The 20,137-nt window shown below is 44.0% G+C and overlaps 1 protein-coding gene across 1 annotated transcript in view; it reads left to right on the top strand.

Moving 5' to 3' along the window:
• The window catches only part of LOC136709755 (AT-rich interactive domain-containing protein 1B-like), a 252,591-nt gene extending 232,630 nt beyond the window's left edge, over positions 1 to 19,961 (top strand). Inside the window, exons 10-21 of the mRNA XM_066685236.1 lie at positions 2,670 to 2,773; positions 3,876 to 4,019; positions 4,570 to 4,779; positions 4,875 to 5,073; positions 11,833 to 11,971; positions 13,362 to 13,528; positions 13,758 to 13,905; positions 14,073 to 14,192; positions 16,012 to 16,084; positions 16,221 to 16,977; positions 17,235 to 17,365; positions 17,450 to 19,961. Coding sequence (XP_066541333.1) covers positions 2,670 to 2,773; positions 3,876 to 4,019; positions 4,570 to 4,779; positions 4,875 to 5,073; positions 11,833 to 11,971; positions 13,362 to 13,528; positions 13,758 to 13,905; positions 14,073 to 14,192; positions 16,012 to 16,084; positions 16,221 to 16,977; positions 17,235 to 17,365; positions 17,450 to 19,213 — 3,956 coding nt within the window. The 3' untranslated portion in view covers positions 19,214 to 19,961. The remainder of the gene's footprint in view (positions 1 to 2,669; positions 2,774 to 3,875; positions 4,020 to 4,569; positions 4,780 to 4,874; positions 5,074 to 11,832; positions 11,972 to 13,361; positions 13,529 to 13,757; positions 13,906 to 14,072; positions 14,193 to 16,011; positions 16,085 to 16,220; positions 16,978 to 17,234; positions 17,366 to 17,449) is intronic.
• Positions 19,962 to 20,137: the final 176 nt, after the last annotated feature.

The raw sequence follows: 20,137 nt of genomic DNA, 5'->3' as shown, positions 1-20,137 counted from the left end.
GCATGACATTTGGAAGACATCAATTGAATTAAAGTGCTAAGGTTCTTAAAAACTCATTTCTGCTGTCTCCGGGGTTGTTCAAAAAAAGCAATTAGTTTCACATTGTGCAGCATTCTGTACGTCGATTGGAGAAAAGGGAGACGGACCTTGGGACCTCGGCAGATATTCACGCTTTTGAACGTCTCTGAGACCTTCCCTCCTCTTGATCACTTTGGGTTTTCTTCCCATTCGTCTGCATTCCATTCTCTCCCCGATTAAAACATGTGATAAGGACCTTGCCGATAAAAGGATGCTTTGTCTGTTAAAGAATATTTAACATTTTGGAGTCTTGCGCTGCCACTTCTAATGACTCGAGGGTAAAAAAAAAAATAAAAAGCGATCCATTTCTTCAGTGATGCACTCTTAAAAAAAGCGGTCATCCTACAGTTCTTTAGGAAAGATGGTTACACATGGAGTCATAACAACACATAGAACATTTAAATGCTTTATTTATTTGCATTCTCTCAAAAAGTGTACGTGTCAGAGACTAACATTCAGGCATTTAATTTCCATTCATTCATTCATTATCTGTAACCCTTATCCAGTTCAGGGTCGCGGTGGGTCCAGAGCCTACCTGGAATCATTGGGCGCAATGCGGGAATACACCCTGGAGGGGGCGCCAGTCCTTCACAGGGCAACACACACACACTCTCACATTCACTCACACACTCACACCTACGAACACTTTTGAGTCGCCAATCCACCTACCAACGTGTGTTTTTGGACTGTGGGAGGAAACCGGAGCACCCGGAGAAAACCCACACAGACACAGAGAGAACACACCACACTCCTCACAGACAGTCACCCGGAGGAAACCCACACAGACACAGAGAGAACACACCACACTCCTCACAGACAGTCACCCGGAGGAAACCCATGCAGACACAGAGAGAACACACCACACTCCTCACAGACAGTCACCCGGAGGAAACCCACGCAGACACAGAGAGAACACACCACACTCCTCACAAACAGTCACCCGGAGGAAACCCACACAGACACAGACAGAACACACCACACTCCTCACAGACAGTCACCTGGAGGAAACCCACGCAGACACAGGGAGAACACACCACACTCCTCACAGACAGTCACCCGAAGGAAACCCACGCGGACACAGGGTGAACACACCACACTCCTCACAGACAGCCCCCATTCACATCAGCCATTAAATAAAAGTTATGCATTTTTTCATGAGAATTCATATATTACATTTATTACATGTCATTTATTATAACCCACTTGTGGAGGGAAATACCAAGAGGTAAATATATTAAATACGTTTTAATGTTTTTGTGTGAGTCGTATAATTGTAATTCTGTAATAAATTCTTCTCACTCACCATTTTCAAACTACTTAGTATTTAGTTTATTTTTTGTTGAAGAAAATGACACCTGTGTTTTTAAATACTACACAAAATTAATCATAAAATGTCAAAGAATGGGAGAATGTTTGAATTTTGAATTATACAAAAATGCTTTATTTTTTACACCTAATAAAACAAAACAAAAGAAAAAGCAGAAGTTTCCAAAACTGGAGATGAAAAATATATAAATGAGGAGAAAATTAAACTCCTGCGTCCTTCCTGCTTTAAAGCTGAGCAGTTTGTAGATGTTTGCATCTATTCTGAAATTGTGAGAAGACTGAGTGGGTGGGAAATGTGTAGCCGTCAGTAAGCCATCTATGAAAATCCAACAAAGAATCTACTGCTGCGTTCAAAACAATGGACCGGCTGCTCCAGAGCCCACAGCTCAACATCACTGTTTGGGATCATTTGTCGCAATTGAAGCTGAAATTGCAACCAATTGTGTAGGAAATCACATGAAATTAATACTGAATATGTATACAGGTATATAAACAGTTAAAAAGCTAAAGCTTTCACAGCTTTATCTCTTTCTTTAAAATATTCCAAGTAAAAATCCGAAATCACCTCTGATTTAATATTTCCAGTAAGTTATGCATTTTTTAGGAACAGATATTTCATATGACCCCCTTTTTTGTGGTCAAAGAACCTTTTTACAGGGACCTAGATACATCCATTATCCCTGAACCTGTAGTGCACATACATGTCGATTAAGATCCTGATGTAATAGCACAGTTTAACCGAACTTATGACTAATTGATTAATAGTGGCTCTGTGAGTATGGGCCGGTGCTGATAGCGCTGGGTCTGTAGTCTGTAGGCAGATAGACATGTGCGGTGTTTATAAATAGCCGTCTGAGCTGAAATGGGTGATAGTGTGTTAGTGGAGCTCCTCTGCCATGCTCCCCGAGGCGATAACACAGAAGAGCTTTGACCAGATTAACACACTCACACTCTCTGCCAGCTGGCCCTCTGGGAGTCTCTCACACACACACACACACACACTTAGGCTCACACACTCCACCTCGAGCGATGAGAAATGAGCGAGCCATGAACTGAGCACTGACACCATTTCCCCAGTTAAACCAGCCCAGCGGTCGTGAAATGAATTTGTACATTAACGTTTGGTTCACACGTGTAGATGTTTAATGATAGAGATTGGTTTAGACCCCTCTAGTCAACCCTTGGCATTGGGCATTGGGCAGGATGATTATAAGCTCATGGGTAGCAGATCTATGATCTGATATATGATGTGGTATTCCTTGTAGGGCCTATGGGTGAAAGTGGAGAGGTTCTGTTGGTTCCTGACTCTAAGTTGAAAACGAACAGTAAAGATGAAGTCATCCCCACTGCGGACCCCCCTAAGGCCAAGGTATGTACTGCTTAGCACAATTCAACATAAACCTCTGGGATTCCTCTCATAATCTGAGCAGGGCTCACTTCTGAAAACACAACATATTTTTAAATTGTTTATTTATTTATTTTAAACTTTAATTTAACCAGAAAAGTCATTAAGAACATATTCCTATTTACAAGTTACTATTACTATTGGAAGTGCTGAATAGCACACCCTTGTGGTGCAATACATAAATGTGAGTGAGTGAGTCATGATAAAATGCGTACATGTATCTTTTATATCTCTGTGTTACCCCTTGTGTGAGACGTTGCTGGTATCTTGTGAGACGTTGTGAGATGTTTGGAACTGTGTTTTTGTATTGGTTGGTTAGATTGTGATGCGTGGATCGTGTTTCTAAATGGACCCTTTCCTAGTTTTGAAGTTTAGCCCAGTTTTAGCCACTTGAGCCGGATTACTCCACCATGCTTTTGTCAGATGTTAATGATCATGGTGTGGTCGGGGCAGATGAGGCCCTGCAGGTTGTGAGTTAAAGCATTCCTGAGGTTTGGTGTTAAACAACGAACTGCAGGCACCTCCTGGAACATGTGTTTGGAGAGGTTCTAACATTTTCTGCTCTCTTTATCCATATTTTAATGATGTGATTAATATTTATGCATAATATTTGTTTACTGTGTTTTGCCTACAGCTCTTTTTGTGCAGTTGATGTTGATGCTAAAGGATAAAGTACATCTTTTTGGTTGTACTTCTCTCTCTCTCTCTCTCTCTCTCTCTCTCTCAGTATATTTTTTTCTGATAACTGTGGCTAGTGTTGAACGATAGGGATGGTCAGAAAAGTTTGAAAGAGCCTTAAAGAGAAAAGAGCAGATGATAGGTGTAGAGGAACATTTCCAGAACCTCCTCTTATTTGGAAATACGAAATTTGGAAGAGGAAGTGAAGGACGTGGAAAGGAACAAGAGTTTTCTGCTGACGTCTGCAGTCTGTCACACACACATGGAGCTGCAGAGTCCTGGGGCTGACAGCTCCTACACACCATTAACCTCTTCATCTGTCTCACGCATTCTTAATCTGTCTCTCTCTCCCTCTCTCTCTCTCTCTCTGTCTCTCTCACTCTCTCAGGATGGGTACAGTAGTTCTCATTGTGTATCTCAGCCCCCCACCCCCTCTCCTCTGTCCCCGAGTCCGGCGAGTCTATCCTCATACCACGGGGACGACAGTGACAGTATCAGCAGCCCGGCATGGCCCAAGACCCCCTCCAGCCCTGTGAGCACTCCACTGTAATCTCTCTACAAGCAGGTCACGCTTAAACACCCCTCCGAGATCCAATGCCTCGCAGTAAAAAGAATAAGACCTTTATTTCAGTCTACGGTCTTTTTCTTCTCTTGTTACAACAGGGATTTTAATCATCGAGAGAAATAAGGTGTGAATATCTTTCACATCTGGATCTTCTGTTATGGGCTACACTTTAGTGCTGCTGTGATACAGGGGTCTACACAGTGAGCAGTTTCATTTAATGGGAATCTGTGATGTTATTTATGGGCAGTATTGAAGCAAATTTCACCTAGAAACAAGAGAAAACTAAACTAAGCGTATTGATCTTCAGAAAACAAACTTAGGCCTTCAGAATAGAGCAGCAGGCCCTTTTACCGAGAGATCCTCAGTGATGCCTCAGCCACCGGAAGCAAGGAGTACAGGGGAGGCTTCTATATACCCCATAATAAACCCTTACATCTAACTAACACTAAGCTGGTCTCAGGTAATAGTTCTTAATGTCCTTGTGATATATTTAGACTCTTCTCTGTTCCCTGTTCAGAAGCCTGGCTCTGGCGCAGTCATCAGTGAGAAGGTCTCACGGCTGTATGAGATGGGAGGAGAGCCGGAGAGGAAGAGCTGGGTGGACCGTTATCTGTCGTTCATGGAGGAGAGGGGCACGCCTGTCCCTCACCTGCCTGCCGTTGGGAAGAAGACTCTGGACCTTTGTAAACTCTACATGGCTGTGAAAGAGCTGGGCGGCTTGGCCATGGTAAAGTTTTATAACTCCACACAAAGAGCTATGTTAGAACACGCTCTATAACACACAGGATATGAATATTTTTTCGTGTCTGCTCCCTGTAACAGGTGAATAAGAATAAGAAATGGCGTGAGTTGTCCTCTACGCTGAGCCTGGGCACCTCCAGCACCTCTGCCAGCTCTCTCAAGAAACACTACATCCAGTACCTGTTTGCATACGAGTGCAAAGTGGAGAGAGGAGAAGACCCTCCACCTGAGCCCAACCCCGACACCAAGAAACAAGCCAAGGTCCAGCCACCGTCACCTGGTGAGTGTCTGCCGAGATTTACCCCTGGCTGTACATTTATGAACACACCGGTTCGCTTTTTTCTGCTATGAAATAAACAACTATTTCAGAGAGATTCTAAACAGTGTTGAAAGCAGATTTTTAATATTGACAGTACAAATAGGTTTGGGATTTTATTACTATCATTCATTGTCTGTAACCGCTTATCATTCAGGGTCATGGTGGGTTCCGGAGCCTACCCAGAATCAGTGGGAACAAACCCTAGAGGGGGCAACAGTCCTTCACAGGGCGACACACACTCACACAGTCACTCACACCTAGGGATATTTTTTAGTCACCAATCCTCCTACCAATGTTAGCACTTTTCCACCAAAAGAACCATGATTCTTGAACCGGTTCCGTTCCTGATTCTTGGAACCTTGGTTCTTTCCAGTGAACCGTCCCGCATTTCTACACGTTTAGAGAGGAACCAAGAATCATCAGCGTGGGGCATCACTGTGGCTGATTATAGCGCCAAAGCCAAAGATAAACTTTTAGAGTCATGACAGGGTCATTGTTTATTCTTTGTTTACCATGGAGTCACACCACAGTGAGATATAATACTGTGAAAATGTTGCCGAGTTCAGAGCCGTCCTACTGAGCTTGTGAACAGTGGAGAAACGTGACCAAGAGCCGCACCTCTGACCAAGGCACATGGTATCACACCTAACAGCACCAGAGACACAAATAATGGAGTGTGTTCCTGTTTTATTTCCTATTATTTATTTATATGAAACATTGTAAATTACCCAGTCCAGCTCCACTGGGCGATTACGCTGTCTTTGAGGCTCTGAGCTCTTTCTTGAGTCACTGAACCTCGACGTGCCCACGGACGACGTCACGGTTCGCACTGAAAAACTTACTCTTCTTTGGTTCCAGTTGAGAACAAACTTTTCTGGTTCGGGAACCAGTTTAAAAGTGCTATGTGTGTTTTTGGAATGTGGGAGGAAACCCACGCAGCCACGGGGAGAACACACCACACTCCTCACAGACAGTCACCCGGAGGAAACCCACGCAGACACAGGGAGAACACACCACACTCCTCACAGACAGTCACCCGGGGGAAACCTACGCAGACACAGGGAGAACACACCAAACTCCTCACAGACAGTCACCTGAAGGAAACCCACGCAGACGCAGGGAGAACACACCACACTCCTCACAGACAGTCACCCGGAGGAAACCAACGCAGACACAGGGAGAACACACCACACTTCTCACAGACAGTCACCCGGAGGAAACCCACGCAGACACAGGGAGAACACACCAAACTCCTCACAGACAGTCACCCGGAGCGGGACTCAAACCCACAACCTCTCGGTCCCCGGTGCCGCCCCATTATTATTATCAGATTCCTCTTAGTACCTCGACATATGACATTGTAGAGTAGAATTCATTGGGTCATTCATTTTAGGTAAATGCTTCATTGTGTTTAAGGTCACGGTGGGTCCAGATCCTACTCCAAATCATTGGGGCAAGTCAGAAACACACCCCAGACGGGGCACCAGTTCATCACAGGGCATCACACACTCACACAGTCACTCTCACACTCCCCACTGTGGGAAAGATCCAAAATGTTTTTAGTGCTTTGGATTGTACTGAATCCATTATGATTCTGAACGTTGTTGATGCCTGTGGATATCGTGTTGTAGTTTTGATGGAAATGATTCATAACAAAACGTGGCAAACCAGTTTGTTTTCTTTATAGGAGAAAGTGCCCACTATGAGTGAAATTGCTTATATGTTGTTTACAAACTGTACAGTATCATTGGACAGTATCATTTTCACTCTGAAGTATATGTCATCTTGCGTATTTCACTGCGTATTTCAGCCAGTAATGCAAACACTGTAAAGGTCAGCTGGATTCTTGCTTCTGTTTTATTGCGTGTTAGCTGTTGACTCAGCAGAGTCTGTGGAAGGCCAGACGGCTCGTTTATATCAGAATCCCATTACAGTATTGAAATCTGAGGTCATTTCGTTTGGGGTATGACCTGTAAGTGTGCAGCTGTAGTATTCTGGCATTTCCGTTTGTTTTTCATGAGAGGCCTCATTGCCCTCCGGCCATGTGCTGCTGACTGGTGATGATGTCATGGTGTTGCCTAGCACCCGTAGGAGGAAGAGTGGGGAGGTGAGGGGATTCCCCCAAGGAAGATTAATGAGGATGCATTCTAGGATATAAACAAGCATGACCCCCAGTCAACCCCAATCCAGCACCAAAGCAGCATGGCTGCCTTTTCTATTTTCTGAAGTCAGCCGTGTTTCAATCATCATCATCAACATCATCATCATCATCATCATCATCTTCACCAACGTCATCTCTTACTTTTTTCTTTCTCTACATCTCGCGTACTTTCCTGGGAAATGGAAAGCAAAAGGTCATTAGAGTTCACTCGAGTCCAGTGTCTTGAGTCCTCTCTCTCTCTCTCTCTCTCTCCCCTTGCATCATGACCCAGAGAATTGGACAGAAAGTGGCAGAGAAATTCCAGTCTTAACCTTGCGTAACCCTTCTGTTGTTTACATATGGAGACTTTCACGTGTAGCCGTGGGCAACAGAGCTAAGAGAGAAAGAGAGATACGAGAGAAGGAGGGATTCCCAATCTCACTGCTTCTCTCCAAGGACAAATCGCAATGCTGCATATGTTTTCTTTTTCTTTTCTCCTGCTCTGATGCCTCACTGGCGTCTAATGAGGAGGCACGCCGTAATTGTTTAATTATTCAGAACTGAAATGAATTTTTAAAGCCATTGATGGTTTATTTTTGTCTTACCTTAGAACCGAGGCACAAGGGAAGGCCATTCACTTTCTGTTCTGGTTGTGTTTGTTTGGACCCTTGGACGATTATTCAGTATCAATGTATATCACAATATAAGATATTTCAATAACAATGATATGATTTTTCCCTGTGAAGAACTGGCGCCCCCTCCAGGGTGTATTTCCCGCCTTGCGCCCAATGATTCCAGGTAGGCTCTGGACCCACCGCAACCCTGAACTGGATAAGGGTTACAGATAATGAATGAATGAAAAAAATGAATTTTCTGTTATTACATATTACGGTATTAATATCTAACAAACTTTGTGTAATTCATCACGTTGGTTACTTTCTACCTGCATATTCATCTAGCAAAATGCGCACCAACGTTTACTTACACGCAATGCAAAATATACCTTATAACCCTGCAATTTACCTGTGTTTATTGGATTGAGACCTTCATTACTTAGTGACCAGTATTTTTCACATAATTCCCTGTTTGCGAGGTGAGGACCACGCCTGATGTAAGCAGGGAAAGGAAGGGGAACTCAGAAGGACATGGGCTGGAGGTCTGGGCGGCTTCTGCTAGTTGAGAGTGAAGCCGGACCCCCCCTTGCCTGGCTAATTCATTGGTGAAATAGGAGGAGTAGGGGTGGGGGTGGGGTGCGAAGGAGTGGTCTTTTATAGGGTGTAAATGGTGAAGAGGAGTCTGGGTGTGGCCCTTCTCCCAAACTTAAGTTATTTCATAACTCCATTTTAGACAAATATACCTATTTTAAATTTTGCACCCTATTATTAAGTTTTGTTTTGAAATTTCCTAATTAGTGTATGGCAGTGGCGATTGCTCTAAGACTGCAAGGTAAGCTCAGCTTCCCCTAAAATGTCAAAAAATAAGTGATCAAATATATACTGTTGTGTGTACATGTCATTGAATAAATATGCACTACAACGCGCTCAACTTTTGTTCAGAATCAGCTTCTTACCACTGGTAAATACGCGGCTTTCCTCTCAATCATTCCCGCAGTTTCACAGTGCTTTAAACAGTGAGTTCAATAGTGAAGCAGCGAAGTGCAGCGAAACGAGGCGAGTCATTGGATGAATGCTGGGCTTTGTCCCGCCCATCAGACGCTCAGCATATCTGGGGGTCTATGGGGCAGTGGGCTGGCCTCGGCTGGCCCGGACGCTCAGCTTCTGCATGATGATTGGATGATCTGTCTGAGGCTGAATCCCTTTTTGATTGACAGCGAAATGAGCGAATCAGCGACGCTTTGGTGTAAAGATCCGTGGGAGCACAGGCGGACACACTTCACATGGGCCAGAGCCGTTTAAGCAGCCTAGCTCTGCTGGCCATTGAGAGGACACTAGTCAAGTCCCTGGAAAAGACGCCTTGTTGGTACGACAGGGTCAAAGAGCAAAAAAGGAACGGAGGGTAGAATTTACGTATAAATAAACCGACACATTTTATGATGTAGACCAAAATTGAGCTTCCCCTCCTTGAACGACCAGCATCCGCCACTGGTGTATGGGTATGTGTTCGTTTCTTCTCTTCAAATGATGCACACAAAAGTATGCTGAATGCAAAAGCTCCAGTTATGTAACAATATCAGAATACTGGATCTGCATGAGTGAGTTCTAAAGCTGTATCCAGATGGTTTATGTGTTTTTCACTGTTATAGCAGATGCGCTCTGGAATTAGGCTACACAGCTGTATATCATATTTGTATAACTTACCACAATAGAGACACTGAAGCTGTATGGAAGGAAAGTGCTTAGAGTTTCCCTTAGATGATACGTTGCACATTGGGAAACCTCCAGCAGAGACACAATGGACACTTTCTGAACTGTAGCCCAACATTTCATTTGTATTTCTTTTTTTTTTAAAGGAAAATAGGTTTGTAGTTACTCGCCAATTATCACATATTCCCGTCACTCTATCACACACTGTACTGCTCTAATACTGTTCTGACTTCACAGCACATGCACTGACATCCCTTCTTTAATCTGTGGAACCTGTTTGTTGTGTTAGTCTTTTTGTTACATCTTTGTGTTCATTTTCACTCCAAAGTGTGGAACATGTCACTCATATGAGTGAATCCTGGATCTTCACCCAGAGGACGTTCCCTCACAGGAAATGTATTTCCGACACATGGCTGTGCCGCTACGTTTTTACACACCTGTCTAGAGCGGCACCAGCTTTGCCTCTCCCCACTGACTGTACACCCTCCACTGCAACCCCTCACTGAGTTTACCATGCCAAAATAGGAGAAGAAAAAAGGCAGGCGGAGAAAGGGAGAGAAATCTTCAAGAAGCTGCCAAAAGCAGAGCAGCCTAAGTTTCTCACACTCTGGCAGGCTATTCCCACAGCGAAGCCTTTTTCCTCCTCTTTTCCTCGCTCGCTGCATCTCTCCCTTTCTCACTCTCACCACTCCAAAACAGTCCCTGCGTTCCACTCTCCTCAAGAGCTGCGTGTGTAAGACAAAGCGGCCCCTCACCACTCTGCTGCGGAGCCCCAGACAACAGCACCGTCCCTCGGGCCTGCTTAGCTTACACACAGCCTCTCTTTCACATACATAATGTACTTTAACACCTCACAGTTTTCATGTATAGTCTAATGTAGTAGCCGTCCAGTAGCACATTGGCTTATTGTCACTGCTGCGGTTCTAGGTGTCTGGATTGTTCTGCACTGTTTGCCTATGTTCTGTTCTCTAGTGGTGTCTCACACCTCGTACTGTTGTGTTTACAGTGTACGCTACACCAAAGAAAACAGTAAGAAAGCTTCTCCTTGCATTCACTGGTGTAAAGACAATGATGTGGAACTGAACTGAATTACAAAAAGATACTGAAATGCTTTTAAAGCAACAGTTAATATTTTATACAACATTTATCACTCCACCTTTTATTTACAGGTGACATTTTTCTCAGTCGTCTACCTCCAAATCGTCTAAAGTTCCATTAATCCATGATACATTCATTCATTCATTGTCTGTAACCCTTATCCAGTTCAGGGTCGCGGTGGGTCCAGAGCCTACCTGGAATCATTGGGCACAAGGCGGGAATACACCCTGGAGGGGGCACCAGTCCTTCACAGGGCAACACACACTCACACACACCTACGGACACTTTTGAGTCGCCAATCCACCTACCAACATGTGTTTTTGGACTGTGGGAGGAAACCGGAGCACCCGGAGGAAACCCACGCAGACACAGGGAGAACACACCACACTCCTCACAGACAGTCACCCGGAGGAAACCCACGCAGACACAGGGAGAACACACCACACTCCTCACAGACAGTCACCCGGAGGAAACCCACGCAGACACAGGGAGAACACACCACACTCCTCACAGACAGTCACCCGGAGCGGGAATCGAACCCACAACCTCCAGGCCCCTCTGTAACTGCGACACTAACCTGCTGTGCCACCGTGCCGCCCATCCATGATAGATTTCTTGAATATTAAAATAATTTTATAGCTGCAGTAGCATTGTTTCATATGTTTGAAAGTACAGGCACCAAACTTTTGAACAGTAGTGTATGTATCACAAAAGGAAATGTGTCTAGCTGGTTCATTATTTATTAAAATGCAGCAGAAATCTCGGAGAGAAATGTAGAGATAGCTTATGTATGTGTTTGTCATCTTGTCAAAAAACCTGACGTGCCTTTGTGAAAAGTCTTTCTCTCTCACTGTCGTTCAGACTCTTTTGTTTATCCTATTGAGTTGACCTTGACAATTATTTGTTTTGTTCTAGAAAGTGGTCCTGTGTGCTGTCTTGTCTGTTTCCTTGTTTATCACATTGAGTCTGAAAAACCATGGAACTTACCTTTTTTTCTCTCTCTCTTTTTGTTTTTCTCAACACTCTATTCTCTGTCATCACTCTCTCTCTCTGTCTGCCTCTCTTATCTCGCTCTCTCTTTCTGCCTCTACTCTCTCTCTCTCTCTCTCTCTCTGTCTGCCTCTCCTCTCTCTCTCTCTCTCTCTCACACTCTCTCAGCAAACTCTGGCTCTTTACAAGGTCCTCAGACTCCTCAGTCTACAGGCAGCAGCTCTATGCCTGAAATGCCTAATGATCTTAAACCCCCCACTCCGACCACCACGCCGCAGGGACACGTCAACAACATACCGATTATCAGGTGAAAACATGGTTTTACACTACTCTTTGCTTGCCTTCTCTTTTACTGTCTTTTTTCTATATACGGACTGAGCCCCCAAAATCTGGTTGAAAAGCGTAGTCGGTAAACTAACCCCAACCCTGCTCTCCACTCAGTGGGCTGGAGTTCAGTTCCCAACGTGTGTCACTTAGCAGTACGAGTCTTTGGGCAAAATTGTAAAGTCGCATGTGACAAATGCTATTATTAAAAATATAAAAATAAATATATAATAAAGGTAAGGATTTACTTTGGGTCATGAGAATTGTCATTGGTTTCAGATAATTGACAGAATATTTGGAGGCTGTAAATAAAAAATGATGCATGCCCAGATTGAACAAAACAGTACAGCAGGATGTATTTGTTATATAAAAAACTAATAATAATATTTCAAACTCTAATATCAAAAATTTTATTTTAGAAGTGAGTACCTGACCAAATAGTAATGTGAATAGAAACAGTATGTACAAGTGATATAGTCTGTTTATTTGCACACAGAGGAATTTATTCTCCTCATTTAACCCACTTCGTGCAGTGAAACACATTTACACACACACTAGTGAACACTAGGGGGCAGTGAGCGCACATGCGGGGGATCGAACTGCCAACCTTCTGGTTACACACCCAGTTCCCTACTCCCTTAAAGTATGGAATATTATTATTTTTAAAATAGTTTTTGGTGAATAGCTACATAATAATTGTTTATAACAAAAATGCAGCATAATAACGAACGTAATATTTGACGTAACTGTATATAAAATAAAAATGCTAACATGGCAAAAGATTCCTAACTTTCCCGACCCCAGGTAAATATATGAATATATGTCATAATTGCAATGAGGTGTGCTTATTGCTTGCCAATTTTTTACCCTGTATTTTCTAGGTAAAAGAAATTGTACATCCATTGTTACATTCGATATACACCCATTTCACCTATTTCTTCTTCCCTCCTTTTCTTTTATTTATTCCACAGAATATTAATAAAAAGATTCTACAAGCTGCACTAGCTGTTGCATGTTTCTGAATGCAGTTTGTTATTTGTGTTTTCAATATCATCTGGCTCAGTTCCACTTGTTTAATCCATTTGTTTGCACTTGGGTGAGCATCTATTAACATTAATTTATTTTCTCTGAGATGTCACAGTTGCTTAACAAATAAATGTTACTGATGAATAAACTGCAGCGTTCGTATTATATAAGGAGTGCAGAGGGAAATGCATGCAGATCAGTTCCATCATCTTCATACAATTCATCATGCATGCCACAATGCAGATTCTCTGTTTATATTTGGACAGTACACACTGTTGCTTAATCTGTGCAAATCTGCATCTACATAGGTGTGATTTAGTAAGAGCTGTTTCCTCTTCATTTAACAGGAATAATTCGATAAGTATCCAAGACCCATTTTCAGATGGGAGTGACCCTGCCTTCCACAAAAGGAATTTACTGAGCACTGGAGGCCCTTATCAATCAAACATGAACATGGACCCCATGATGAGGATGCAGTTTGAGAATAAGGACCATTTTGCTGGAATGAGGAAAGGTAAAGGCTTCTTTTTAGGGCTAACTCAGCTACCAGCAACGTTCTTTACTCATTTCTTATGGTTTTGAATTAAATTTTTAATTTGTTTTGGTTTACTTTGGTTTTCCTGTGATTTCATCTATTCTCTTCCCCCTGTATCACATCTTTTATCAAGTGTGTGAGCTTATATTCTGGAGGCTGCTGCCACCTTCTGGACACTTTTAATGAAGCAATTTGTGTCCCTCCTCAGCGGCAGGTGGAGAGTCATGTATGCCAGGTCAGATGCCCCCGGCTGGTATGCAGGACATTTATGGCAGGAATACCTCTGGTGGACCCATGGCTGGGCTGGGTATGGGCCAGCGTTCTCAGTACCCTTATGGGCCTGGATATGACCGGAGGTCAGACACCTAGCTGTGCATTCATGCAAACACTATGTTCTTGGATTTTATCATCATTCGAAACTAGATGACTTTATTTAAACTCATGTATAACCTTCTGTATTTACCATGCCATGTCACTATTATATTGTCACTGTGTATTAATGTGATTGTGCTTTCATCTTCAGGTCAGATCATATAATGGGGATGGAAGGAAATATGGGTCCTCCTGGGAATCAAGGCAGCATGGGCCATGCCAACAGTGAAAGCAGCATGTACTCTCCTAATAGATACCCAAATCAGCAAAGGTAAATTCTTGTCTTGTTTTCTCTTCTTAAACGGAACATATTATACACATTTTCCAAATGTTAAGACAGTTCTAGGGTCAAAAAACCAGAAAGATCAAACACAACCACGAGAACGAGCCACAGTTCAGTTCACCGCTAGAGCCCAAGCGAAGCTCTGGCCATTTTTGCATAGTTTAATTTCTTAGTTCTTGTTTTCTCCATATTTAATACTGTTATTCTTCATGCTCGATGTGTATGTTTTGCTCCATTTCAACTCTTCTTTATGCTCTCACATAAGCACTTGTCCACTGCTATGATTGGAGAAACTTGACTGTGACAGGAGAGCAAGGGCAATGTTTAATAATGAATTTTATCGCTGTCCAATGAAAAACATTTATCTCCATCTACATCATTTGAACACAGCAGCGTTTCTTCACATTGTGTGAAAGTTTCATGATGAATGGACCAATAGAATAGCTCCAAAATTACTCTGAATAAAATTATTTATATATAGAATTCCATTGAAAGTTTCCTTCTCCTGTAATGTTGATATTTTGGAGACACATTTTTCATTGCACAGCGATGATTTGTTTTTCTGATCAGGGTCAAAATTTGAAACCACTGATCTAGACTTGTATATTATTAATATTTAGTGCTGTCAAAATTAACATGCTAACACATACGGGAATTTAATGTGTTTTTTATTTTACACTAATTAATCATTTTTATAGGCGGCACGGTGGTGCAGCAGGTAGTCCTGGACCTGGAGGTTGTGGGTCAGATTCCCACTCCGGGTGACTGTCTGTGAGGAGTTTGGTGTGTTCTCCCTGTGTCTGTGTGGGTTTCCACCGGGTGACTGTCTGTGAGGAGTGTGGTGTGTTCTCCCTGTGTCTGCGTGGGTTTCCTCCGGGTGACTGTCTGTGAGGAGTGTGGTGTGTTCTCTCTGTGTCTGCGTGGGTTTCCTCCGGATGACTGTCTGTGAGGAGTGTGGTGTGTTCTCCCTGTGTCTGCATGGGTTTCCTCTGGGTGACTGTCTGTGAGGAGTGTGGTGTGTTCTCCATGTGTCTGCGTGGGTTTCCTCCGGGTGACTGTCTGTGAGGAGTGTGGTGTGTTCTCTCTGTGTCTGCGTGGGTTTCCTCTGGGTGACTGTCTGTGAGGAGTGTGGTGTGTTCTCCATGTGTCTGCGTGGGTTTCCTCCGGGTGACTGTCTGTGAGGAGTGTGGTGTGTTCTCTCTGTGTCTGCGTGGGTTTCCTCCGGGTGACTGTCTGTGAGGAGTGTGGTGTGTTCTCTCTGTGTCTGTGTGGGTTTCCTCCGGATGACTGTCTGTGAGGAGTGTGGTGTGTTCTCCCTGTGTCTGCGTGGGTTTCCTCTGGGTGACTGTCTGTGAGGAGTGTGGTGTGTTCTCCATGTGTCTGCGTGGGTTTCCTCCGGGTGACTGTCTGTGAGGAGTGTGGTGTGTTCTCTCTGTGTCTGCGTGGGTTTCCTCCGGATGACTGTCTGTGAGGAGTGTGGTGTGTTCTCTCTGTGTCTGCGTGGGTTTCCTCCGGGTGACTGTCTGTGAGGAGTGTGGTGTGTTCTCCCTGTGTCTGCGTGGGTTTCCTCCGGGTGACTGTCTGTGAGGAGTGTGGTGTGTTCTCCCTGTGTCTGCGTGGGTTTCCCCCGAGTGACTGTCTGTAAGGAGTGTGGTGTGTTCACTCTGTGTCTGCGTGGGTTTCCACGGTTCTCCCTGGGTGCTCCCTGAACTGGATAAGCGCTTATGAATGAATAATCATTTTTATCAAATTTGGTCAAAACAGTATTATTATGTTGTTTCATACCTTTAATCACTTTCCTGCACAGACATGATGGTTATGGACAACAGTATCCTATGCCATATGGTGTCCACACTCCAGGGATGTACCCTCAGCAACAGGTAGGTCCACACCTGGTAACGTTTAACTGGCAACATGTCAAATCCAACATAAGAACATATATTATACTGTACTGTATTCCTCACTGTATACTTGTCCATAATTCGGCTGATGCTACAGCTTTTACCATTTCAGCAGGGCTACAAGCGTCCACTTGATGGTATGTACAGCCCCCCTGGAAAGAGGCATGAAGGAGAAATCTATGGGATGCAGTATGGAGGCCCCCAGCCGGACGTGTATGGCCAGTATGGGGGTAATTACTCAGACCGCCGGCCCATGCAGGCACAATTTCCTTACCCATATGGACGGGATCGGCTGCAGAATGCCAGCCAGGGCCCTCAGCAGCATCCTGTACAGCACAGCCTAATGAGTGGGGGACACTCCTCATCCACAGGCGACGGGCCGACGCACAACATGTGGCCCTCAAGGACAGAAATGCCCTATCCTTACCCTAACAGGCATGGGCCGTCTAGTCAAGGTTCTCCATATCCAGGGATGGGACGCACAGATGACATGGATGGAATGCGAATGGACAACCAGTGGCCTGGGCATCAGCGCCAATCACCCTATATTTCCAGCCACTCTAACTCCATGCCTTCAATGAGTTCACGACAGCCTCCATCCTCCTACCAAACCTCTAACCATATCTCTCGGGACCCAAGCCCGGGCTCTTTCCAGCGCTCCCTGGAAGCACACATGTCTCCTAATAAGGCTGCCTTTATGCAGTCTATGAAGATGCACAAGCAAGGAATGCCCATGCCAGGGGGACCAGGAAGTGTACTGCCAGGCCATATGCCACCAAATCTGAGGAGAGACCTCAACTATCCACTGGGGTCTGTGGAGGGGACACAGCTGAGCCTGAAACCCCGGTGCAAAATGACCTCAAAAGACACTGGTAAGTGGAAAAAAATGGTCAGGAGATGAAAGGAAATGTAGCAAAATCATTGACCACCCGTATGTAACTTTAATGATCAGTCAAATATGCCATTAAATGCAAGTTAAAAGAATTTCTGTAAAGCCCTTTGAGCTGTATTTTTGTATGAAAGGTGCTATACAAATACATATTATTATTATTATTATTTATAAAAGTCAGGTGATATAATGTGTAATTACTTGCCCGCATTGTTTTATCCTGCCTGATTTCATCTGAAGGAACTCCAGAGGCCTGGCGAGTGATGATGTCCCTCAAGTCTGGTCTTCTAGCAGAGAGCACCTGGGCTCTTGATACCATCAACATCCTCCTGTATGATGACAGCACGGTAGCCTCCTTCAATCTGTCTCAAGTGAGTAAGAGAGCACATCTATGATGTTACGATGGTAGACTGCTTAAAGTGTCTGAAATCATTTTGTCCTTTTTCTCTTCGTAGTTGTCTGGATTCCTTGAGCTCATTGTGGAACATCTAAGAAGATGCTTAATTGAGATCTTTGGGATTCTGGAGGAATATGAGGTGGGCACCATTGGCCAAAAGACCCTGCTCGGTCCTGTTGAGGGTGAAGGAGAGGAAGGAGAGGGACTCTCACCCAGTCCAGAAAGTCCCTGTGAGCCAGAGTCTAACCAAGAAGCTGGACAGAAAGATTCTAAAGAGTCTCCAACATCTGCTCTTTCAGAAGCAGACCCAGGTGTGGATGGTGATCAAAAGAACGACCCGTTGATAATGGAGAATGATGAGAAGAAAGAACAGGGCTGCGTTAAAGACTCTGAGGATATCACAGAGCCTCCTGAGGGCCAATCGTCAGCCTCAGTGCCTGAACCAAGACCCAAACAGGCCAGCAAGTACGATAAGTTGCCTGTGAAGATTGTGCCCAAAGATGACTTCATAGAAGACATTTCTGATGAGCTTGGCCATGTGCAGGAGTTCACCAGTGGCCTGCTCCATTGGAAAGCAGGTGGGGGTGACTCCACAAGCCACATCCAGACACACTTCGAGCTCAGAAAGGAAAGTTTACAAGGTAAACAACATGGCTGTGCTTTGAAATCAGAGGAGGCAGAGAACAGCCAAGTTGCAACCATAGATGATGTGCTATGCTCCAGTGCAAGAGCTCTCTCTGAGGGAGAAAACTCCTCTACCTCCATAAGCGATGCCTCATACCCGTTCCGTCTTTGTGAGAACCAAAAGGGAATCACTTTGCTGGAGGACGAGCCTCGTTGTCTGGATGAGGCTCCGTTGGCCACAGCGGCCAGCTGGCAGGACTCTTTGGCCAAACGCTGCTTATGTGTCTCTAACATCGTCCGTAGCCTGTCCTTCATCCCCGGAAACGATACTGAGATGTCCAGGCATGCAGGCCTGGTGCTGATCCTAGGTCGCTTGCTGTTGTTGCATCATGAGCACCCTGAGAGGAAGAGAAGCCTACCAACCTATGAGAAAGATGAAATCCCCAAAGAGGAGCAAGGACTGGCCTGCAGCAGGGATGAATGGTGGTGGGATTGTTTGATGGCTCTTAGAGAAAACGCCATGGTTACCTTGGCCAACATTGCCGGGCAGCTGGACCTCTCAGTCTACACCGAGAGCATTTGCCTTCCTATCCTGGATGGCCTGCTTCACTGGATGGTGTGTCCTTCAGCTGAGGCCCAGGACCCCTTTCCTTCCGCGGGTCCAAATTCGCAGCTTAGCCCTCGAAGGTTAGTGCTGGAGAGTTTGTGCAAGCTCAGCGTTCAGGACGGCAACGTCGACTTGATCCTGGCCACGCCTCCCTTCAGCCGCCAGGAGAAGCTATTTGCGACACTGGTGCGTCAGGTGGGAGAACGAAAGCAGCAAGTTTACAGAGAAATGGCAGTTGCCATTTTGTCCAGCCTGGCCAGAGGAGAGTCCTCTGCCGCTCGCGGCATCGCTGTGCAAAGAAGCAGTGTTGGCAACCTCATAGGCTTCCTAGAGGACGGCGTTGCCATGACTCAGTATCACCAAAACCCACACAGCCTCCTCCACATGGGGCATCCTCCATTGGACCAGCCCAGTGGCAACATGATGTGTCGAGCTGCCAAAGCTCTTCTGGAACTGGCCAAGGTGGAGGAGAACAAGCCTGAGTTTGTGCTTTACGAAAGCAGGCTACTGGACCTAGCTGTTTCCACTGTGCTCAATACAGGCGTGGTGGCCATTATCTGTGAAGTACTCTTTTATCTTGGTAAGTCATGACAGAAGGTGTGAGGACTTTAGAACTGTACTCCACTCATCACACAGATAAGGCACTTTTATATTTATATTTAAAAGAAGTTGGTTTATATACGACTATATGAAATAAATCTATATGTATAGCTTCTGTGTGGATTCAACACTTTTATTTGGGGATTTTAGAAAATGATTTTAATACAGATATTTAATATTGCCCTTTGAATGTTGGTCTCTTGTTTATTTTGTTTTTATTTTAGTAACCAAAGGTAACTGACTCTTGGTTCAGAGGATTTACGATGACTTTTTTTGCCCCGGCTCTTTATAAACTTTTTGGAATTTTATAAATGTACATTATCGGTATCTGTGGATTTGATTTTGAAAGCTGAACTATTTAAGATTTGAGAATATTGTAGATAGAGCTTCTCTTTTGCATTTGATCAGAAAAAAGCTTGCTTTGGCTCATTTTGTTAAATATATATATATATGTGAAAAAAAAAGAATTGTGCAATATTACGGTGCAAAATTTGCCTGTCGAAGGCAAAGATGTGTTTTTTTTTTTGTTTGTTTGTTTGTTTTTCTTATTTATCATTGCAAATAATGTGTTCTGCCAGGGGGCGGCAGTGTTGTATCAGATTTTAAAAAAAGATCTTAGCCTAACTTTGTTTATTTGCCTCTTTGATGTCATTTCCATTGCTATCACTGACAATGGATGTATGTATTTAGCAGTTATTTTGCATTATTTCCATTTTTAACCCCGACGTACTGCTGTGTATAGAGAATGTTGTACATTGTTTTTTGTTGTTGTTGTTTTGTTTTGTTTCTCCATTTCACATTGGGTTATTTTTTTAAAATCATGTGGTAACTACAAAGTGATTGTAGTTTGTAAAGATGAAATTAATGTTCTTGTTGTTACATCTATGATAATTATTGGTATGAATATTTTGTTAA

The sequence above is a fragment of the Hoplias malabaricus genome, chromosome 1 (genome assembly GCF_029633855.1).
Source record: "Hoplias malabaricus isolate fHopMal1 chromosome 1, fHopMal1.hap1, whole genome shotgun sequence".
NCBI lineage: Eukaryota > Metazoa > Chordata > Actinopteri > Characiformes > Erythrinidae > Hoplias > Hoplias malabaricus.
This window is presented reverse-complemented; position numbering and strand designations above follow the sequence as displayed.